Raw genomic sequence first — 24,454 nt, 5'->3', positions numbered from 1 at the left:
TACTGTTGTATCAATATGTTTTGACCATGACAGTTTACAATCCAGGGTTACTCCAAGCAGTTTAGTCACCTCAACGTGCTCAATTTTCACATTATTAATTTAAAGATTTAGTTAAGGATTAGGGTTTAGTGAATGAGTAGTGAATAATAATGTTGGAGAGGCTTCCATTAACCTCTCTTGGGCACGTGAGACGGTAGCGTCCCACCTCTACAGCAGCCAGTGAAACTGCTGGGCGCCAAATTCAAATACAGAAATACGCATTATAAAAATTCAGAAAACAAAACATATTTTACATAGGTTTAAAGATTAACTTCTTGTGAATCCAACCACGGTGTCAGATTTTTAAAATGCTTTACGGCGAAAGCTTACATTACGATTATGAGAACATAGCCCACTAGACAAATCATTACAAACAGTAGCCAGCCAGTTAGTTACACAATTTAGAAATAGAGATAAAATTAATCCCTTACCTTTGATAGCCTGCATATGTTACAATAAAGTCTCTTTATACCCAAAAACCTCCATTTTGTTCGCCCGTTTTCTTCAGTAATCCACAGGCTCAAACAAAGTAAAAACGGAAAGACAAAAAAATCTAAATTGTATCCGTAAAGTTCATAGAAAAATGTCAAACGATGTTTATATTCAAACCTCAGGTTGTGTTTAGCCTAAATAATCAATAATATTTAAACCGGACAATAACGTCGTCAATTTAAAAGGTAAACAAAAAACGCACTCTCTCGGTCTTGCGCAGGAAAAACGCCGTGACACGGCAGGGTCCACTCATTCAGACTGCTCTTACTTCTTCATTTTGCAGAATACAAGCCTGAAACATTTTCTGAAGACTGTTGACATCTAGTGGAAGGCATAGGAACTGCAGTTTGAGTCCTAAGTCAATGGATACTGTAATGGCGTTGAATAGAAAACTACAAAACCAAAAAAATAACTACTTCCTGAATGGATTTTTCTCAGGTTTTTGCCTGCAAAATCAGTTCTGTTATACTCACAGACACTTAACAGTTTTGGAAACTTTAGAGTGTTTTCTATCCAAATCTACCAGATATATGCCTATCATATATTCTGAGCCCGAGATAAAGGCAGTTTAATTTGGGCATGCATTTCAGCCAAAATTCCAAATGCTGCCCCCTACCCTAGGGAAGTTAAAGAACACCCTCTGTGTTCTGTTAGACCCGGTAACTCTTTATCCACATTATAGCAGGGGGTGTAAAGCCATAACACATTATAGCAGGGGGTGTAAAGCCAGAACACCCTCTGTGTTCTGTTAGACAGGTAACTCTTTATCCACATTATAGCAGGGGTGTAAAGCCAGAACACCCTCTGTGTTCTGTTAGACAGGCAACTCTTTATCCACATTATAGCAGGGGGTGTAAAGCCATAACACCCCCTGTGTTCTGTTAGACAGGTAACTCTTTATCCATAATATAGCAGGGGTGTAAAGCCATAACACCCTCTGTGTTCTGTTAGACAGGTAACTCTTTATCCACATTATATTAGGGGGTGTAAAGCCATGACACCCTCTGTGTTCTGTTAGACAGGTAACTCTTTATCCATAATATAGCAGGGGGTGTAAAGCCATAACACATTATAGCAGGGGGTGTAAAGCCATAACACCCTCTGTGTTCTGTTAGACAGGTTACTCTTTATCCACATTATAGCAGGGGGTGTAAAGCCATAACACATTATAGCAGGGGGTGTAAAGCCATAACACATTATAGCAGGGGGTGTAAAGCCAGAACACATTATAGCAGGGGGTGTAAAGCCAGAACACCCTCTGTGTTCTGTTAGACAGGTAACTCTTTATCCACATTATAGCAGGGGGTGTAAAGCCATAACACATTATAGCAGGGGGTGTAAAGCCATAACACCCTCTGTGTTCTGTTAGACAGGTAACTCTTTATCCACATTATAGCAGGGGGTGTAAAGCCATAACACATTATAGCAGGGGGTGTAAAGCCATAACACCCTCTGTGTTCTGTTAGACAGGTAACTCTTTATCCACATTATAGCAGGGGGTGTAAAGCCATAACACATTATAGCAGGGGATGTAAAGCCATAACACATTATAGCAGGGGGTGTAAAGCCATAACACATACGTTTTTCCAGCAACAGGCTATGATCAATAATGTCAAAAATCAATAATGTCAAAAGCCGCACTGAAGTCTAACAAAACGGCCCCGACAATTCGCTTTTTAATAAATTTCTCTCAGCCAATCAGGTAGCTTAGTGGTTAGAGCATTGGGCCAGTAACCGAAAGGTTGCTGAATCGAATCCCCGAGCTGACACGGTACAAATCTGTCGTTCTGCCCCTGAACAAGGCAGTTAACCCACTGTTCCTAGGCCGTCATTGTAAATAAGAATTTGTTCTTAACTGACCTGCCAATGTGTGTACGTGCTGTGCTTGTTGAAAGTCCTTCACTTGTGCTGAAATTCTGTTGTCAGTTTGTTTACTGTTAAATAGCATTGTATCTGGCCAAACACCATTTTTTCCAGAAGTTTACTAAGGGTTGGTAACAGGCTGATTGGTCGGCTATTTGAGCCAGTAAAGGGGGCTTTTACTATTCTTGGGTAGCGGAATGACTTTTGCTTCCCTCCAGGCCTGAGGACACACGCTCTCTAGTAGGCTTAAATTGAAGATATGGCAAATAGGAGAGGCAATATTGTCCGCTATTATCCTCAGTAATTTTCCATACAGATTGTCAGACCCCGGTGGCTGGTCATTGTTGAAAGACAACAATAATTTTCTCACCTCTTCCACACTGACTTTACGGAATTCAAAATTAAAATTCTTGTCTTTCATAATTTGATCCGATATACTTGGATGTGTAGTATCAGCATTTGTTGCTGGCATGTTTTTAGCCTAAGTTTGTTAATCTTGCCAATCAATTTTTTTATTTAAGTAGTTGGCAATATCAGTCGGTTTTGTGATGAATGAGCCATCTGATTCAGTGAATGATGGAGCAGAGTTTGCCTTTTTACCCAAAATGTAATGTAAGGTGCTCCAAAGCTTTTTAATATTGTTATTTATGTAATTTATATTTGTTTGATAGTGTAGTTTATTATTTTTATTCAGTTCAGTCACATTTCTCAATTTGCAGTACGTTTGCCAATCGGTTGTACAGCCAGACCTAGGTGCTAGTGTAAAATCTGAACGGTTAAAATGCTTCCTCTAAAGTGCAGACAGTAGTCAGCCTGTTAGGGTCGTGTCATCAGGATATTTCAGATTATCAATGTTTATTCCCTGAGGCTCAGGGGTTCAGGGTGAATTTTACCCCCAGATGCTGATCTTAGGTCTGTTTTGTGTTTTCCCCACAAATGGTTATGGTTAGGATGAGGGGAAGCTGATCCTAGATTTGTACCTGAGGGCAACTTTACCGCAGAGCTACTGTGTAACGGAGGAGGAACACATGTTCCACGAAGTTTCTGACATCCATTTCCTGTCCTACTGAAGCCTTTAGTTAAGTGTGGTTTGGAGAACGCTGCCCGTCCATGCTGCCCGTGATGAAACCAGAGTTTACTGTTGTCAAGGGAACTGCTGTGAGTTTAGCGTTAGCCACATGTACCGTGTCTCAGGGCAGGCTACTAGAATGGTTTCCTGGTATAGCAGAATGTACCGTGTCTAAGGGCAGGCTATTAGAATGGTTTCCTGGTATAGCAGAATGTACCGTGTCGAATGGTTTCCTGGTATAGCAGAATGTACCGTGTTGAATGGTTTCCTGGTATAGCAGAATGTACCGTGTCGAATGGTTTCCTGGTATAGCAGAATGTACCGTGTCTCAGGGCAGGCTATTAGAATGGTTTCCTGGTATAGCAGAATGTACCGTGTCTCAGGGCAGGCTATTAGAATGGTTTCCTGGTATAGCAGAATGTACCGTGTCTCAGGGCAGGCTACTAGAATGGTTTCCTGGTATAGCAGAATGTACCGTGTTGAATGGTTTCCTGGTATAGCAGAATGTACCGTGTCTCAGGGCAGGCTACTAGGATGGTTTCCTGGTATAGCAGAATGTACCGTGTCTCAGGGCAGACTACTAGAATGGTTTCCTGGTATAGCAGAATGTACCGTGTCTCAGGGCAGGCTACTAGAATGGTTTCCTGGTATAGCAGAATGTACCGTGTTGAATGGTTTCCTGGTATAGCAGAATGTACCGTGTCTCAGGGCAGGCTACTAGAATGGTTTCCTGGTATAGCAGAATGTACCGTGTCTAAGGGCAGGCTACTAGAATGGTTTCCTGGTATAGCAGAATGTACCGTGTCTCAGGGCAGGCTACTAGAATGGTTTCCTGGTATAGCAGAATGTACCGTGTCTCAGGGCAGGCTACTAGAATGGTTTCCTGGTATAGCAGAATGTACCGTGTCTCAGGGCAGACTACTAGAATGGTTTCCTGGTATAGCAGAATGTACCGTGTCTCAGGGCAGACTACTAGAATGGTTTCCTGGTATAGCAGAATGTACCGTGTCTCAGGGCAGACTACTAGAATGGTTTCCTGGTATAGCAGAATGTACCGTGTCTCAGGGCAGACTACTAGAATGGTTTCCTGGTATAGCAGAATGTACCGTGTCTCAGGGCAGACTACTAGAATGGTTTCCTGGTATAGCAGAATGTACCGTGTCTCAGGGCAGACTACTAGAATGGTTTCCTGGTATAGCAGAATGTACCGTGTCTCAGGGCAGACTACTAGAATGGTTTCCTGGTATAGCAGAATGTACCGTGTCTCAGGGCAGACTACTAGAATGGTTTCCTGGTATAGCAGAATGTACCGTGTCTCAGGGCAGACTACTAGAATGGTTTCCTGGTATAGCAGAATGTACCGTGTCTCAGGGCAGACTACTAGAATGGTTTCCTGGTATAGCAGAATGTACCGTGTCTCAGGGCAGACTACTAGAATGGTTTCCTGGTATAGCAGAATGTACCGTGTCTCAGGGCAGACTACTAGAATGGTTTCCTGGTATAGCAGAATGTACCGTGTCTCAGGGCAGACTACTAGAATGGTTTCCTGGTATAGCAGAATGTACCGTGTCTCAGGGCAGACTACTAGAATGGTTTCCTGGTATAGCAGAATGTACCGTGTCTCAGGGCAGACTACTAGAATGGTTTCCTGGTATAGCAGAATGTACCGTGTCTCAGGGCAGGCTACTAGAATGGTTTCCTGGTATAGCAGAATGTACCGTGTCTCAGGGCAGACTACTAGAATGGTTTCCTGGTATAGCAGAATGTACCGTGTCTCAGGGCAGACTACTAGAATGGTTTCCTGGTATAGCAGAATGTACCGTGTCTCAGGGCAGGCTACTAGAATGGTTTCCTGGTATAGCAGAATGTACCGTGTCTCAGGGCAGACTACTAGAATGGTTTCCTGGTATAGCAGAATGTACCGTGTCTCAGGGCAGACTACTAGAATGGTTTCCTGGTATAGCAGAATGTACCGTGTCTCAGGGCAGACTACTAGAATGGTTTCCTGGTATAGCAGAATGTACCGTGTCTCAGGGCAGGCTACTAGAATGGTTTCCTGGTATAGCAGAATGTACCGTGTCTCAGGGCAGGCTACTAGAATGGTTTCCTGGTATAGCAGAATGTACCGTGTCTCAGGGCAGACTACTAGAATGGTTTCCTGGTATAGCAGAATGTACCGTGTCTCAGGGCAGACTACTAGAATGGTTTCCTGGTATAGCAGAATGTACCGTGTCTCAGGGCAGACTACTAGAATGGTTTCCTGGTATAGCAGAATGTACCGTGTCTCAGGGCAGACTACTAGAATGGTTTCCTGGTATAGCAGAATGTACCGTGTCTCAGGGCAGACTACTAGAATGGTTTCCTGGTATAGCAGAATGTACCGTGTCTCAGGGCAGACTACTAGAATGGTTTCCTGGTATAGCAGAATGTACCGTGTCTCAGGGCAGACTACTAGAATGGTTTCCTGGTATAGCAGAATGTACCGTGTCTCAGGGCAGGCTACTAGAATGGTTTCCTGGTATAGCAGAATGTACCGTGTCTCAGGGCAGACTACTAGAATGGTTTCCTGGTATAGCAGAATGTACCGTGTCTCAGGGCAGACTACTAGAATGGTTTCCTGGTATAGCAGAATGTACCGTGTCTCAGGGCAGGCTACTAGAATGGTTTCCTGGTATAGCAGAATGTACCGTGTCTCAGGGCAGGCTACTAGAATGGTTTCCTGGTATAGCAGAATGTACCGTGTCTCAGGGCAGGCTACTAGAATGGTTTCCTGGTATAGCAGAATGTACCGTGTCTCAGGGCAGGCTACTAGAATGGTTTCCTGGTATAGCAGAATGTACCGTGTCTCAGGGCAGACTACTAGAATGGTTTCCTGGTATAGCAGAATGTACCGTGTCTCAGGGCAGACTACTAGAATGGTTTCCTGGTATAGCAGAATGTACCGTGTCTCAGGGCAGACTACTAGAATGGTTTCCTGGTATAGCAGAATGTACCGTGTCTCAGGGCAGACTACTAGAATGGTTTCCTGGTATAGCAGAATGTACCGTGTCTCAGGGCAGACTACTAGAATGGTTTCCTGGTATAGCAGAATGTACCGTGTCTCAGGGCAGACTACTAGAATGGTTTCCTGGTATAGCAGAATGTACCGTGTCTCAGGGCAGACTACTAGAATGGTTTCCTGGTATAGCAGAATGTACCGTGTCTCAGGGCAGACTACTAGAATGGTTTCCTGGTATAGCAGAATGTACCGTGTCTCAGGGCAGACTACTAGAATGGTTTCCTGGTATAGCAGAATGTACCGTGTCTCAGGGCAGACTACTAGAATGGTTTCCTGGTATAGCAGAATGTACCGTGTCTCAGGGCAGACTACTAGAATGGTTTCCTGGTATAGCAGAATGTACCGTGTCTCAGGGCAGACTACTAGAATGGTTTCCTGGTATAGCAGAATGTACCGTGTCTCAGGGCAGACTACTAGAATGGTTTCCTGGTATAGCAGAATGTACCGTGTCTCAGGGCAGGCTACTAGAATGGTTTCCTGGTATAGCAGAATGTACCGTGTCTCAGGGCAGGCTACTAGAATGGTTTCCTGGTATAGCAGAATGTACCGTGTCTCAGGGCAGGCTACTAGAATGGTTTCCTGGTATAGCAGAATGTACCGTGTCTCAGGGCAGGCTACTAGAATGGTTTCCTGGTATAGCAGAATGTACCGTGTCTCAGGGCAGACTACTAGAATGGTTTCCTGGTATAGCAGAATGTACCGTGTCTCAGGGCAGACTACTAGAATGGTTTCCTGGTATAGCAGAATGTACCGTGTCTCAGGGCAGACTACTAGAATGGTTTCCTGGTATAGCAGAATGTACCGTGTCTCAGGGCAGACTACTAGAATGGTTTCCTGGTATAGCAGAATGTACCGTGTCTCAGGGCAGACTACTAGAATGGTTTCCTGGTATAGCAGAATGTACCGTGTCTCAGGGCAGACTACTAGAATGGTTTCCTGGTATAGCAGAATGTACCGTGTCTCAGGGCAGACTACTAGAATGGTTTCCTGGTATAGCAGAATGTACCGTGTCTCAGGGCAGACTACTAGAATGGTTTCCTGGTATAGCAGAATGTACCGTGTCTCAGGGCAGACTACTAGAATGGTTTCCTGGTATAGCAGAATGTACCGTGTCTCAGGGCAGACTACTAGAATGGTTTCCTGGTATAGCAGAATGTACCGTGTCTCAGGGCAGACTACTAGAATGGTTTCCTGGTATAGCAGAATGTACCGTGTCTCAGGGCAGGCTACTAGAATGGTTTCCTGGTATAGCAGAATGTACCGTGTCTCAGGGCAGGCTACTAGAATGGTTTCCTGGTATAGCAGAATGTACCGTGTCTCAGGGCAGACTACTAGAATGGTTTCCTGGTATAGCAGAATGTACCGTGTCTCAGGGCAGACTACTAGAATGGTTTCCTGGTATAGCAGAATGTACCGTGTCTCAGGGCAGACTACTAGAATGGTTTCCTGGTATAGCAGAATGTACCGTGTCTCAGGGCAGACTACTAGAATGGTTTCCTGGTATAGCAGAATGTACCGTGTCTCAGGGCAGACTACTAGAATGGTTTCCTGGTATAGCAGAATGTACCGTGTCTCAGGGCAGACTACTAGAATGGTTTCCTGGTATAGCAGAATGTACCGTGTCTCAGGGCAGACTACTAGAATGGTTTCCTGGTATAGCAGAATGTACCGTGTCTCAGGGCAGACTACTAGAATGGTTTCCTGGTATAGCAGAATGTACCGTGTCTCAGGGCAGGCTACTAGAATGGTTTCCTGGTATAGCAGAATGTACCGTGTCTCAGGGCAGACTACTAGAATGGTTTCCTGGTATAGCAGAATGTACCGTGTCTCAGGGCAGGCTACTAGAATGGTTTCCTGGTATAGCAGAATGTACCGTGTCTCAGGGCAGACTACTAGAATGGTTTCCTGGTATAGCAGAATGTACCGTGTCTCAGGGCAGACTACTAGAATGGTTTCCTGGTATAGCAGAATGTACCGTGTCTCAGGGCAGGCTACTAGAACGGTTTCCTGGTATAGCAGAATGTACCGTGTCTCAGGGCAGACTACTAGAATGGTTTCCTGGTATAGCAGAATGTACCGTGTCTCAGGGCAGACTACTAGAATGGTTTCCTGGTATAGCAGAATGTACCGTGTCTCAGGGCAGACTACTAGAATGGTTTCCTGGTATAGCAGAATGTACCGTGTCTCAGGGCAGACTACTAGAATGGTTTCCTGGTATAGCAGAATGTACCGTGTCTCAGGGCAGACTACTAGAATGGTTTCCTGGTATAGCAGAATGTACCGTGTCTCAGGGCAGACTACTAGAATGGTTTCCTGGTATAGCAGAATGTACCGTGTCTCAGGGCAGGCTACTAGAATGGTTTCCTGGTATAGCAGAATGTACCGTGTCTCAGGGCAGGCTACTAGAATGGTTTCCTGGTATAGCAGAATGTACCGTGTCTCAGGGCAGGCTACTAGAATGGTTTCCTGGTATAGCAGAATGTACCGTGTCTCAGGGCAGACTACTAGAATGGTTTCCTGGTATAGCAGAATGTACCGTGTCTCAGGGCAGACTACTAGAATGGTTTCCTGGTATAGCAGAATGTACCGTGTCTCAGGGCAGGCTACTAGAATGGTTTCCTGGTATAGCAGAATGTACCGTGTCTCAGGGCAGGCTACTAGAATGGTTTCCTGGTATAGCAGAATGTACCGTGTCTCAGGGCAGGCTACTAGAATGGTTTCCTGGTATAGCAGAATGTACCGTGTCTCAGGGCAGACTACTAGAATGGTTTCCTGGTATAGCAGAATGTACCGTGTCTCAGGGCAGACTACTAGAATGGTTTCCTGGTATAGCAGAATGTACCGTGTCTCAGGGCAGGCTACTAGAATGGTTTCCTGGTATAGCAGAATGTACCGTGTCTCAGGGCAGGCTACTAGAATGGTTTCCTGGTATAGCAGAATGTACCGTGTCTCAGGGCAGGCTACTAGAATGGTTTCCTGGTATAGCAGAATGTACCGTGTCTCAGGGCAGACTACTAGAATGGTTTCCTGGTATAGCAGAATGTACCGTGTCTCAGGGCAGGCTACTAGAATGGTTTCCTGGTATAGCAGAATGTACCGTGTCTCAGGGCAGACTACTAGAATGGTTTCCTGGTATAGCAGAATGTACCGTGTCTCAGGGCAGACTACTAGAATGGTTTCCTGGTATAGCAGAATGTACCGTGTCTCAGGGCAGACTACTAGAATGGTTTCCTGGTATAGCAGAATGTACCGTGTCTCAGGGCAGACTACTAGAATGGTTTCCTGGTATAGCAGAATGTACCGTGTCTCAGGGCAGACTACTAGAATGGTTTCCTGGTATAGCAGAATGTACCGTGTCTCAGGGCAGACTACTAGAATGGTTTCCTGGTATAGCAGAATGTACCGTGTCTCAGGGCAGGCTACTAGAATGGTTTCCTGGTATAGCAGAATGTACCGTGTCTCAGGGCAGGCTACTAGAATGGTTTCCTGGTATAGCAGAATGTACCGTGTCTCAGGGCAGGCTACTAGAATGGTTTCCTGGTATAGCAGAATGTACCGTGTCTCAGGGCAGACTACTAGAATGGTTTCCTGGTATAGCAGAATGTACCGTGTCTCAGGGCAGACTACTAGAATGGTTTCCTGGTATAGCAGAATGTACCGTGTCTCAGGGCAGGCTACTAGAATGGTTTCCTGGTATAGCAGAATGTACCGTGTCTCAGGGCAGGCTACTAGAATGGTTTCCTGGTATAGCAGAATGTACCGTGTCTCAGGGCAGGCTACTAGAATGGTTTCCTGGTATAGCAGAATGTACCGTGTCTCAGGGCAGACTACTAGAATGGTTTCCTGGTATAGCAGAATGTACCGTGTCTCAGGGCAGACTACTAGAATGGTTTCCTGGTATAGCAGAATGTACCGTGTCTCAGGGCAGGCTACTAGAATGGTTTCCTGGTATAGCAGAATGTACCGTGTCTCAGGGCAGGCTACTAGAATGGTTTCCTGGTATAGCAGAATGTACCGTGTCTCAGGGCAGGCTACTAGAATGGTTTCCTGGTATAGCAGAATGTACCGTGTCTCAGGGCAGACTACTAGAATGGTTTCCTGGTATAGCAGAATGTACCGTGTCTCAGGGCAGACTACTAGAATGGTTTCCTGGTATAGCAGAATGTACCGTGTCTCAGGGCAGGCTACTAGAATGGTTTCCTGGTATAGCAGAATGTACCGTGTCTCAGGGCAGACTACTAGAATGGTTTCCTGGTATAGCAGAATGTACCGTGTCTCAGGGCAGGCTACTAGAATGGTTTCCTGGTATAGCAGAATGTACCGTGTCTCAGGGCAGGCTACTAGAATGGTTTCCTGGTATAGCAGAATGTACCGTGTCTCAGGGCAGACTACTAGAATGGTTTCCTGGTATAGCAGAATGTACCGTGTCTCAGGGCAGGCTACTAGAATGGTTTCCTGGTATAGCAGAATGTACCGTGTCTCAGGGCAGGCTACTAGAATGGTTTCCTGGTATAGCAGAATGTACCGTGTCTCAGGGCAGGCTACTAGAATGGTTTCCTGGTATAGCAGAATGTACCGTGTCTCAGGGCAGGCTACTAGAATGGTTTCCTGGTATAGCAGAATGTACCGTGTCTCAGGGCAGGCTACTAGAATGGTTTCCTGGTATAGCAGAATGTACCGTGTCTCAGGGCAGGCTACTAGAATGGTTTCCTGGTATAGCAGAATGTACCGTGTCTCAGGGCAGACTACTAGAATGGTTTCCTGGTATAGCAGACTGTACCGTGTCTCAGGGCAGACTACTAGAATGGTTTCCTGGTATAGCAGAATGTACCGTGTCTCAGGGCAGACTACTAGAATGGTTTCCTGGTATAGCAGAATGTACCGTGTCTCAGGGCAGACTACTAGAATGGTTTCCTGGTATAGCAGAATGTACCGTGTCTCAGGGCAGGCTACTAGAATGGTTTCCTGGTATAGCAGAATGTACCGTGTCTCAGGGCAGACTACTAGAATGGTTTCCTGGTATAGCAGAATGTACCGTGTCTCAGGGCAGACTACTAGAATGGTTTCCTGGTATAGCAGAATGTACCGTGTCTCAGGGCAGGCTACTAGAATGGTTTCCTGGTATAGCAGAATGTACCGTGTCTCAGGGCAGACTACTAGAATGGTTTCCTGGTATAGCAGAATGTACCGTGTCTCAGGGCAGACTACTAGAATGGTTTCCTGGTATAGCAGAATGTACCGTGTCTCAGGGCAGGCTACTAGAATGGTTTCCTGGTATAGCAGAATGTACCGTGTCTCAGGGCAGACTACTAGAATGGTTTCCTGGTATAGCAGAATGTACCGTGTCTCAGGGCAGGCTACTAGAATGGTTTCCTGGTATAGCAGAATGTACCGTGTCTCAGGGCAGACTACTAGAATGGTTTCCTGGTATAGCAGAATGTACCGTGTCTCAGGGCAGGCTACTAGAATGGTTTCCTGGTATAGCAGAATGTACCGTGTCTCAGGGCAGACTACTAGAATGGTTTCCTGGTATAGCAGAATGTACCGTGTCTCAGGGCAGGCTACTAGAATGGTTTCCTGGTATAGCAGAATGTACCGTGTCTCAGGGCAGGCTACTAGAATGGTTTCCTGGTATAGCAGAATGTACCGTGTCTCAGGGCAGGCTACTAGAATGGTTTCCTGGTATAGCAGAATGTACCGTGTCTCAGGGCAGACTACTAGAATGGTTTCCTGGTATAGCAGAATGTACCGTGTCTCAGGGCAGACTACTAGAATGGTTTCCTGGTATAGCAGAATGTACCGTGTCTCAGGGCAGACTACTAGAATGGTTTCCTGGTATAGCAGAATGTACCGTGTCTCAGGGCAGACTACTAGAATGGTTTCCTGGTATAGCAGAATGTACCGTGTCTCAGGGCAGACTACTAGAATGGTTTCCTGGTATAGCAGAATGTACCGTGTCTCAGGGCAGACTACTAGAATGGTTTCCTGGTATAGCAGAATGTACCGTGTCTCAGGGCAGACTACTAGAATGGTTTCCTGGTATAGCAGAATGTACCGTGTCTCAGGGCAGGCTACTAGAATGGTTTCCTGGTATAGCAGAATGTACCGTGTCTCAGGGCAGACTACTAGAATGGTTTCCTGGTATAGCAGAATGTACCGTGTCTCAGGGCAGACTACTAGAATGGTTTCCTGGTATAGCAGAATGTACCGTGTCTCAGGGCAGGCTACTAGAATGGTTTCCTGGTATAGCAGAATGTACCGTGTCTCAGGGCAGGCTACTAGAATGGTTTCCTGGTATAGCAGAATGTACCGTGTCTCAGGGCAGGCTACTAGAATGGTTTCCTGGTATAGCAGAATGTACCGTGTCTCAGGGCAGGCTACTAGAATGGTTTCCTGGTATAGCAGAATGTACCGTGTCTCAGGGCAGACTACTAGAATGGTTTCCTGGTATAGCAGAATGTACCGTGTCTCAGGGCAGACTACTAGAATGGTTTCCTGGTATAGCAGAATGTACCGTGTCTCAGGGCAGACTACTAGAATGGTTTCCTGGTATAGCAGAATGTACCGTGTCTCAGGGCAGACTACTAGAATGGTTTCCTGGTATAGCAGAATGTACCGTGTCTCAGGGCAGACTACTAGAATGGTTTCCTGGTATAGCAGAATGTACCGTGTCTCAGGGCAGACTACTAGAATGGTTTCCTGGTATAGCAGAATGTACCGTGTCTCAGGGCAGACTACTAGAATGGTTTCCTGGTATAGCAGAATGTACCGTGTCTCAGGGCAGACTACTAGAATGGTTTCCTGGTATAGCAGAATGTACCGTGTCTCAGGGCAGACTACTAGAATGGTTTCCTGGTATAGCAGAATGTACCGTGTCTCAGGGCAGACTACTAGAATGGTTTCCTGGTATAGCAGAATGTACCGTGTCTCAGGGCAGACTACTAGAATGGTTTCCTGGTATAGCAGAATGTACCGTGTCTCAGGGCAGACTACTAGAATGGTTTCCTGGTATAGCAGAATGTACCGTGTCTCAGGGCAGACTACTAGAATGGTTTCCTGGTATAGCAGAATGTACCGTGTCTCAGGGCAGGCTACTAGAATGGTTTCCTGGTATAGCAGAATGTACCGTGTCTCAGGGCAGGCTACTAGAATGGTTTCCTGGTATAGCAGAATGTACCGTGTCTCAGGGCAGGCTACTAGAATGGTTTCCTGGTATAGCAGAATGTACCGTGTCTCAGGGCAGGCTACTAGAATGGTTTCCTGGTATAGCAGAATGTACCGTGTCTCAGGGCAGACTACTAGAATGGTTTCCTGGTATAGCAGAATGTACCGTGTCTCAGGGCAGACTACTAGAATGGTTTCCTGGTATAGCAGAATGTACCGTGTCTCAGGGCAGACTACTAGAATGGTTTCCTGGTATAGCAGAATGTACCGTGTCTCAGGGCAGACTACTAGAATGGTTTCCTGGTATAGCAGAATGTACCGTGTCTCAGGGCAGACTACTAGAATGGTTTCCTGGTATAGCAGAATGTACCGTGTCTCAGGGCAGACTACTAGAATGGTTTCCTGGTATAGCAGAATGTACCGTGTCTCAGGGCAGACTACTAGAATGGTTTCCTGGTATAGCAGAATGTACCGTGTCTCAGGGCAGACTACTAGAATGGTTTCCTGGTATAGCAGAATGTACCGTGTCTCAGGGCAGACTACTAGAATGGTTTCCTGGTATAGCAGAATGTACCGTGTCTCAGGGCAGACTACTAGAATGGTTTCCTGGTATAGCAGAATGTACCGTGTCTCAGGGCAGACTACTAGAATGGTTTCCTGGTATAGCAGAATGTACCGTGTCTCAGGGCAGGCTACTAGAATGGTTTCCTGGTATAGCAGAATGTACCGTGTCTCAGGGCAGACTACTAGAATGGTTTCCTGGTATAGCAGAATGTACCGTGTCTCAGGGCAGGCTACTAGAATGGTTTCCTGGTATAGCAGAATGTACCGTGTCTCAGGGCAGGCTACTAGAATGGTTTCCTGGTATAGCAGAATGTACCGTGTCTCAGGGCAGACTACTAGAATGGTTTCCTGGTATAGCAGAATGTACCGTGTCTCAGGGCAGGCTACTAGAATGGTTTCCTGGTATAGCAGAATGTACCGTGTCTCAGGGCAGACTACTAGAATGGTTTCCTGGTATAGCAGAATGTACCGTGTCTCAGGGCAGGCTACTAGAATGGTTTCCTGGTATAGCAGAATGTACCGTGTCTCAGGGCAGACTACTAGAATGGTTTCCTGGTATAGCAGAATGTACCGTGTCTCAGGGCAGACTACTAGAATGGTTTCCTGGTATAGCAGAATGTACCGTGTCTCAGGGCAGACTACTAGAATGGTTTCCTGGTATAGCAGAATGTACCGTGTCTCAGGGCAGACTACTAGAATGGTTTCCTGGTATAGCAGAATGTACCGTGTCTCAGGGCAGACTACTAGAATGGTTTCCTGGTATAGCAGAATGTACCGTGTCTCAGGGCAGACTACTAGAATGGTTTCCTGGTATAGCAGAATGTACCGTGTCTCAGGGCAGACTACTAGAATGGTTTCCTGGTATAGCAGAATGTACCGTGTCTCAGGGCAGACTACTAGAATGGTTTCCTGGTATAGCAGAATGTACCGTGTCTCAGGGCAGACTACTAGAATGGTTTCCTGGTATAGCAGAATGTACCGTGTCTCAGGGCAGGCTACTAGAATGGTTTCCTGGTATAGCAGAATGTACCGTGTCTCAGGGCAGACTACTAGAATGGTTTCCTGGTATAGCAGAATGTACCGTGTCTCAGGGCAGGCTACTAGAATGGTTTCCTGGTATAGCAGAATGTACCGTGTCTCAGGGCAGGCTACTAGAATGGTTTCCTGGTATAGCAGAATGTACCGTGTCTCAGGGCAGACTACTAGAATGGTTTCCTGGTATAGCAGAATGTACCGTGTCTCAGGGCAGGCTACTAGAATGGTTTCCTGGTATAGCAGAATGTACCGTGTCTCAGGGCAGACTACTAGAATGGTTTCCTGGTATAGCAGAATGTACCGTGTCTCAGGGCAGGCTACTAGAATGGTTTCCTGGTATAGCAGAATGTACCGTGTCTCAGGGCAGACTACTAGAATGGTTTCCTGGTATAGCAGAATGTACCGTGTCTCAGGGCAGACTACTAGAATGGTTTCCTGGTATAGCAGAATGTACCGTGTCTCAGGGCAGACTACTAGAATGGTTTCCTGGTATAGCAGAATGTACCGTGTCTCAGGGCAGACTACTAGAATGGTTTCCTGGTATAGCAGAATGTACCGTGTCTCAGGGCAGACTACTAGAATGGTTTCCTGGTATAGCAGAATGTACCGTGTCTCAGGGCAGGCTACTAGAATGGTTTCCTGGTATAGCAGAATGTACCGTGTCTCAGGGCAGACTACTAGAATGGTTTCCTGGTATAGCAGAATGTACCGTGTCTCAGGGCAGACTACTAGAATGGTTTCCTTTACCTATTGTTTCTTCATATAATTGCATAACTTGTTTTTCCTCTTCTTTTGAGACCTTCACAATCACTCTTTGGTTTTCTGCATGATAACACCACCTTTTTTAACTTTTCACTAGATATTAGCCTAACTGTGTGGTTCCTCTCTTGGACTGTCTGGGTGTTTAACTTCCTTGTTCTGTTGCATGTTGGGTACTGTAGTTTACCTGCTAGTGATGACGCTAGCTGTTGTCTTTGCACCGATCGTTTGTACTGTTTTGTACATTTTTACATCACACTGCTTTGAGTGGTACTGTGTTGAGAGAATTCCAACATGCCAAATTAAATTAGCTTATTAATAGCTAATTGGTTGATGAACCAAATGAAATTAGCTTATTAATAGCTAATTGGTTGATGAACCAAATGAAATTAGCTTATTAATAGCTAATTGGTTGATGAACCAAATGAAATTAGCTTATTAATAGCTAATTGGTTGATGAACCAAATTAAATTAGCTTATTAATAGCTAATTGGTTGATGAACCAAATTAAATTACCTTATTCATAGCTAATTGGTTGAACCAAAAATGATGAACAGCATTTTTTTTGTTTTTGCTGTTCTTAAATGAGCTTAACGACCTACTACTGCCGCTCAGAAGCTAGCTCGAGGCTAATCCTGAGACGAGGCTTAGAGATGGATGCTTCTCTCACTCTACAGGTGGCCTCGTTCAGTCATCGTCACGTTTTGACCACAATTTCTCCCCTCTACAGCCGTGAAACAGTTGAAAGAAGCAGTGGGCTCGTCGTTGCACAAGCTGGCCAACTTCGACGGTGAGTCTTTGTTTTCTTGCTGTGTGTATGTGTGTGTTCTCCATGGTTTTGCTTTGTCAGCAAAATAGTAGTGTAGAAATTTGAGTCATTTTTAAATCAAGCTATTTCCTGTCTACTTGGCTGAGGCCATATGGTTTAGTCAGTCTACTTGGCTGAAGCCATATGGTTGTTTTAGTCAGTCTACTTGGCTGAAGCCATATGGTTGTTTTAGTCAGTCTACTTGGCTGAAGCCATATGGTTGTTTTAGTCAGTCTATTTGGCTGAAGCCATATGGTTGTTTTAGTCAGTCTACTTGGCTGAAGCCATATGGTTGGTTTAGTCAGTCTACTTGGCTGAAGCCATATGGTTGGTTTAGTCAGTTTACTTGGCTGAGGCCATATGGTTGTTTTAGTCAGTCTACTTGGCTGAAGCCATATGGTTGTTTAAGTCAGTCTACTTGGCTGAAGCCATATGGTTGGTTTAGTCAGTTTACTTGGCTGAGGCCATATGGTTGGTTTAGTCAGTCTACTTGGCTGAAGCCATATGGTTGTTTTAGTCAGTCTACTTGGCTGAGGCCACATGGTTGTTTTAGTCAGTCTACTTGGCTGAGGCCATATGGTTGTTTTAGTCAGTCTACTTGGCTGAGGCCATATGGTTGTTTTAGTCAGTCTACTTGGCTGAAGCCATATGGTTGTTTTAGTTAGTCTACTTGGCTGAGGCCATATGGTTGTTTTAGTCAGTCTACTTGGCTGAAGCCATATGGTTGTTTTAGTCAGTCTACTTGGCTGAGGCCATATGGTTGTTTTAGTCAGTCTACTTGGCTGAAGCCATATGGTTGTTTTAGTCAGTCTACTTGGCTGAGGTCATATGGTTGGTTTAGTCAGTCTACTTGGCTGAGGCCATATGGTTGTTTTAGTCAGTCTACTTGGCTGAGGTCATATGGTTGGTTTAGTCAGTCTACTTGGCTGAAGCCATATGGTTGTTTTAGTCAGTCTACTTGGCTGAAGCCATATGGTTGTTTTAGTCAGTCTACTTGGCTGAAGCCATATGGTTGTTTTAGTCAGTCTACTTGGCTGAAGCCATATGGTTGGTTTAGTCAGTCTACTTGGCTGAAGCCATATGGTTGTTTTAGTCAGTTTACTTGGCTGAGGCCATATGGTTGTTTTAGTCAGTCTACTTGGCTGAAGCCATATGTTTTTTTTAGCTAGTCTCCTTTGTCTGCTTGATAATATTATTTATTCAGGCCCAGGCATGTTTACTGAGCGATTGATCATTAGAAAATACAATGAAAAATGTAGTTAGATGAGTCGGGAGATGAGTTTTGCTCCTGTCAAATGTGAATATTAGGGACAGATTTGAAATAATTGCATCATATGCTGATTTCCAATACTTTTCCCTAAATGTGACTGATATGAGGTGTTACGACCACAGTCTTACTAATGGAGGATCTCTACTGTGTCTCAGAGGTGATCGATGCCCACCTGCAGAACAACCAGACAGCAGAAGGAGACAGCCTTACCAGTCCTGACAGACTCAAAGGTAAAATACTGTTCATTACACGGTGCTCTATCGATGTATTAGCTGACGACGTCATTGAAAACCATGTGGGCGCTTCCATGGGGTCAAATGTCAGCCAGTTGTGATTCTGGATGGCCAGATCGCTAGCAAGAATGACAAGAAACTGCCGTGTGGGGAATCGGTGTCAATGTCTATTTATTGTAGGTATAAAACTATATCCAAGGCGTTATTAGTTACATCCAAGACACGAGTCGGCTGTTAAATGTTCTCCCGGCGCTCATCGTCTGTTCAGGGTCAGCTGTCTGGTACCATCTCTCTCAGCAGTCTGAATGCAGCCAGGAGAATTAAACTGCAGCTGAATCACACAACACTGATTTAATGAATATCTATTTATGTCTGCCTCTGATCCAACATGAGACCAGGCCACTGACAAGGATTCTAGCAGCAGGGAACAGTAACTGACAGACCTCATCATGCCAATAGTTTTGTTTCAGAGAGGAAAAGGGTGGGAGGGAACGTCAGAGATGCTACAAATGGTATGGCCATGTCCCCCAAGATTACACAGATTACAGTAACACACACAAGATTACACAGATTACAGTAACACACACCAGATTACACAGATTACAGTAACACACACCAGATTACACCGATTACAGTATCACACACCAGATTACACCGATTACAGTAACACACACCAGATTACAGTAACACACACACCAGATTACAGTAACACACACACCAGATTACAGTAACACACACACACACACCAGATTACTGCCACGAAGGTCAGGCAAGAGACAGAAACCACTGATTGGCAGCGCCTGTTTCCAATTTCAAATCAAAGTTTATTCATTGCGTACACAGTTTAGCAGGTGTTATTATAGGTGCAGCGAAATGCTTGTATTGCCAGCTCCCTCGTGCACCTAAAATGTCCAATCAAAATATCAAGAAGAAAATCAAAAGTCCAAATAGTATACTCATGGAGATTGACACTTGAGTTTCAGCTGTAACCCGGGGGGGTTCAAGTGAGGGAAGCAGCAGATGATAAATGTTTTGAGCTATTTTATGAACCTGAGCTGATTAAAAAAACGTGAGAGGAGGCAGAGAGGTGCCGCTCTAGCAGGCGTTGGAGGGGCCATGCTTGTGAGCGAGTGACACGGGGACGAGGGAGAGACGAGCGACTACGACCAACCAAGCCAGCTCGCGCCATAGTAGACTAGTAGCTGCCATAACTAGGTTATTTATCAAATATGATTACGTAGGCTCTGTGAATGTAGTCTATTGACGCTTTTGATGACTTCTGATTGGCCAATAACAAGCTACACGCGCAACACACTCCACTCTCGTGAAAAGCAAGAGCAACAGCATAAATTATACAATTTCTCTCTCTTTCTACTGCGGCAGTCGCGTTCCGACAAGTCGGGTAAAATTACCCATATCCAAGACCGTGACAATCGGATCCGACCAGACCTGTTGTCATTTATAGAAGTCTGGATCCGGTCTTGGTGCTCGTCGCGGGCATTCGGGTACATGTGGATCCGTGAATCAAATGTATTTATTAAAGCCCTTCGTACATCAGCCGATATCTCAAAGTGCTGTACAGAAACCCAGCCTAAAACCCCCAAACAGCAAGCGATGCAGGTGTAGAAGCACGGTGGCTAGGAAAAACTCCCTAGAAAGGCCAAAACCTAGGAAGAAACCTAGAGAGGAAACAGGCTATGAGGGGTGGCCAGACCTCTTCTGGCTGTGCTGGTGGAGATTATAAGAGTACATGACCATGTAAGGCTAGATCGTTCTTGAAGATGTTCAAATGTTAAATGACCAGCAGGATCAAATAATAATCACAGTGGTTGTAGAGGGTGCAACAGGTCAGTACTTCAGGAGTCAGTTGGCTTTTCATAGCCGAGCATTCAGAGGTAGAGACACAGGAGAGGGAGGGAGAGAGAGAGACAAAAACAGCAGGTCTGGGACAAGGTAGCACGTCCGGTGAACAGATCAGGGTTCCATAGCAGCAGGTAGAACAGCAGAAACTGGATCAGCAGCACGACCAGGAGGACTGGGGACAGCAAGGAGTCATCAGGCCAGGTAGTCTTGAGGCATGGTCCAGGGCTCAGGTCCTCCAGGAGGAGAGGGAGAACTTAAGGACACCAGCGTAGATACTGGAGGCTGAGACGGGGGGGGGGGGGGGGGTCCGGGGACACTGGCCCCGTCCGACAATACCCCCAGACAGAGCCAACCAGGCAGGATATAACCCCACCCACTTTGCCAAAGCAGAGCCCCGCACCACGAGAGGGATATCAACAGACCACCAATTTACTACCCTGAGATAAGGCTGAGTATAGCCCACAAAGATCTCCCCCACCGCACAAGCCCGAGGGGGCGCAAAGCCGAACAGGAAGATCACGAAAACTTATACTATAGAGTGACTGACCAGCTCTGACCAGTCAGACAAACCCCTTGGTGTTGAACGGTAGCTCTGACCAGTCAGACAAACCCCTTGGTGTTGGACGGTAGCTTTGACCAGTCAGACAAACCCCTTTGTTGTTGGTCAGAGCTACCGTCCAGTCAGACAAACCCCTTGGTGTTGGACGGTAGCTTTGACCAGTCAGACAAACCCCTTGGTGTTGGACGGTAGCTTTGACCAGTCAGACAAACCCCTTGGTGTTGGACGGTAGCTTTGACCAGTCAGACAAACCCCTTGTTGTTGGACGGTAGCTTTGACCAGTCAGACAAACCCCTTTGTTGTTGGACGGTAGCTCTGACCAGTCAGACAAACCCCTTGGTGTTGGACGGTAGCTTTGACCAGTCAGACAAACCCTTTGTTGTTGGACGGTAGCTCTGACCAGTCAGACAAACCCCTTGGTGTTGGACGGTAGCTTTGACCAGTCAGACAAACCCCTTTGTTGTTGGACGGTAGCTCTGACCAGTCAGACAAACCCTTTGTTGTTGGACGGTAGCTTTGACCAGTCAGACAAACCCCTTGGTGTTGGACGGTAGCTTTGACCAGTCAGACAAACCCCTTGGTGTTGGACGGTAGCTTTGACCAGTCAGACAAACCCCTTGGTGTTGAACGGTAGCTCTGACCAGTCAGACAAACCCCTTGGTGTTGGACGGTAGCTTTGACCAGTCAGACAAACCCCTTTGTTGTTGGACGGTAGCTCTGACCAGTCAGACAAACCCCTTGGTGTTGAACGGTAGCTCTGACCAGTCAGACAAACCCCTTGGTGTTGAACGGTAGCTCTGACCAGTCAGACAAACCCCTTGGTGTTGAACGGTAGCTCTAACCAGTCAGACAAACCCCTTGGTGTTGAACGGTAGCTCTGACCAGTCAGACAAACCCCTTGTGTTGGACGGTAGCTTTGACCAGTCAGACAAACCCCTTGGTGTTTTTGTTGGACGGTAGCTCTGACCAGTCAGACAAACCCCTTGGTGTTTTTGTTGGACGGTAGCTCTGACCAGTCAGACAAACCCCTTGGTGTTGGACGGTAGCTCTAACCAGTCAGACAAACCCCTTGTTGTTGGACGGTAGCTCTGACCAGTCAGACAAACCCCTTTGTTGTTGGACGGTAGCTCTGACCAGTCAGACAAACCCCTTGTTGTTGGACGGTAGCTCTGACCAGTCAGACAAACCCTTTGTTGTTGGACGGTAGCTCTGACCAATCAGACAACCCCTTTGTTGTTGGACGGTAGCTCTAACCAGTCAGACAAACCCCTTGGTGTTTTTGTTGGATGGTAGCTCTAACTGTCTGTAGCTCAGGACCTGAAGCCAGGATACGCATTTTCTTGATACCATTTGAAAGGAAACACTTTGAAGTTTGTGGAAATGTGAAATTAATATAGGAGAATATGACACATTAGATCGGGTAAAAGATCATACAAGGCAGTAGCTAATCTTCCTGGGGTCCGGCTAAATTAAAGCAGTTATACAATTTAAAAAACATTACAATACATTCATTACAGAATTCACAACGCACTGTGTTCTCTCAGGCTCATTTGAAATCCAATTGTGTCCACCAGGTGTCACAATAGCATCTATTAAACACCACCAGAGTCAGACAAATCCCTTGTTGTTGGATGGGAGCTCTGAGACATTTCCATTATTGTTCTCTCTCTGTCTGTCTGTCTCTCTCTCTCTCTCTCCCCCCTACACTCACACAAATACCACCGTGCATAAAGACTATTGTTGAGTTAACATACTGCTAGTTCTGGCCTAGTTCTGGCTCCCAACTAGCTCTGTAGAACAGCTATTTCAGTTGTGTGGTGCAACCACACACACCTCATACCCCCTGGCAGGCAGATCTATGACACACCTCATACCCCCAGGCAGATCTATGACCCCACCTCATACCCCCAGGCAGATCTATGACCACACCTCATACCCCCACCTCATACCCCCTGGCAGGCAGATCTATGACACACCTCATACCCCCACCTCATACCCCCAGGCAGGCAGATCTATGACCACACCTCATACCCCCTGGCAGGCAGATCTATGACCACACCTCATACCCCCTGGCAGACAGATCTATGACCACACCTCATACCCCCTGGCAGGCAGATCTATGACCACACCTCATACCCCCTGGCAGACAGATCTATGACCACACCTCATACCCCCACCTCTTACCCCCAGGCAGGCAGATCTATGACCACACCTCATACCCCCACCTCATACCCCCACCTCATACCCCCAGGCAGGCAGATCTATGACCACACCTCATACCCCCAGGCAGGCAGATCTATGACCACACCTCATACCCCCACCTCATACCCCCTGGCAGGCAGATCTATGACCACACCTCATACCCCCACCTCATACCCCCAGGCAGGCAGATCTATGACCACACCTCATACCCCCACCTCATACCCCCACCTCATACCCCCTGGCAGGCAGATCTATGACCACACCTCATACCCCCAGGCAGGCAGATCTATGACCACACCTCATACCCCCACCTCATACCCCCAGGCAGGCAGATCTATGACCACACCTCATACCCCCAGGCAGGCAGATCTATGACCACACCTCATACCCCCAGGCAGGCAGATCTATGACCACGTGTGGTTAATGGGTGGATGGAAATAAGGGGAGCAAACCAACTGAAGCAACGGGGGGGGGGGTAGTTCAGTGTCGTGTGAGTGTAGTTGCCCTGTTCTAACTGGTCTGTCCCTCTGTCCAGTAGAAAACCTACTGGATGCTAAGGAGTCGGACATGTCAGATACACTAAGCCCCAGCAAAGATCGCAGCAGTGACGACACGTCAGGTAAAACAAGATACCGTTAACGCTTTATATTATATAAACAAGTCTATATTTATTTTGTACATTTTTAATGGTCGAACTATTTTGAAGTTGTCTCTCTGTCTCTGTCTCTTTCTCTCTGTCTCTGTCTCTGTCTCTCTGTCTCTGTCTCTTTGTCTCTCTCTCTCTCTGTCTCTCTCTCTCTCTCTCTCTTTCTCTCTCTCTGTCTCTGTCTCTTTCTCTCTCTCTCTCTCTGTCTCTTTCTCTCTGTCTCTGTCTCTGTCTCTCTCTCTCTTTCTCTCTCTGTGTAGACGGAAACATGGATGATCATGAGCTGAACGAGCCACAGAACAGGGTCGCCCTGCTCAAAGGTAATACATATTTATATATAATAATATAGATTTACTTAGACTAGCACAATAATTGTGTTAGTGTGGTTGACATCAAATCTTGTTGTGTGGTTGTGTGGAGGCAACGGGAATGGATCAACAGTGGTTCACTATAACAGTGGTTCACTCCAACAGTGGCTCACTCCAACAGTGGTTCGCTCCAACAGTGGTTCACTCCAACAGTGGTTCACTCCAACAGTGGTTCACTCCAACAGTGGTTCACTCCAACAGTGGTTCACTCCAACAGTGGTTCACTCCAACAGTGGTTCACTCCAACAGTGGTTCACTCCAACAGTGGTTCACTCCAACAGTGGTTCACTCCAACAGTGGTTCACTCCAACAGTGGTTCACTATAACAGTGGTTCACTCTAACAGTGGTTCGCTCCAACAGTGGTTCACTCTAACAGTGGTTCACTCCAACAGTGGTTCACTCCAACAGTGGTTCACTATAACAGTGGTTCACTCCAACAGTGGTTCGCTCCAACAGTGGTT

General features: G+C 46.2%; 1 protein-coding gene across 12 annotated transcripts in view; it reads left to right on the top strand.

The window, feature by feature from the left end:
• The window catches only part of slmapa (sarcolemma associated protein a), a 172,669-nt gene that overhangs the window by 103,480 nt on the left and 44,735 nt on the right, over positions 1-24,454 (top strand). For 9 of the 12 annotated variants that reach the window (XM_055869967.1, XM_055869970.1, XM_055869972.1 and 6 more), the window contains 4 exons: positions 16,774-16,833; positions 18,277-18,351; positions 23,514-23,597; positions 23,885-23,944. In XM_055869967.1, the coding sequence (XP_055725942.1) occupies positions 16,774-16,833; positions 18,277-18,351; positions 23,514-23,597; positions 23,885-23,944 (279 nt within the window). The remainder of the gene's footprint in view (positions 1-16,773; positions 16,834-18,276; positions 18,352-23,513; positions 23,598-23,884; positions 23,945-24,454) is intronic. The other 3 variants (XM_055869968.1, XM_055869971.1, XM_055869978.1) reach the window with 1 other exon arrangement.

Source organism: Salvelinus fontinalis, chromosome 18, assembly GCF_029448725.1.
Source record: "Salvelinus fontinalis isolate EN_2023a chromosome 18, ASM2944872v1, whole genome shotgun sequence".
Classification (NCBI taxonomy): Eukaryota; Metazoa; Chordata; class Actinopteri; order Salmoniformes; family Salmonidae; genus Salvelinus; species Salvelinus fontinalis.
The sequence above is the reverse complement of the archived record's forward strand: the minus strand, read 5'-3'. Positions and strand labels throughout refer to the sequence as shown.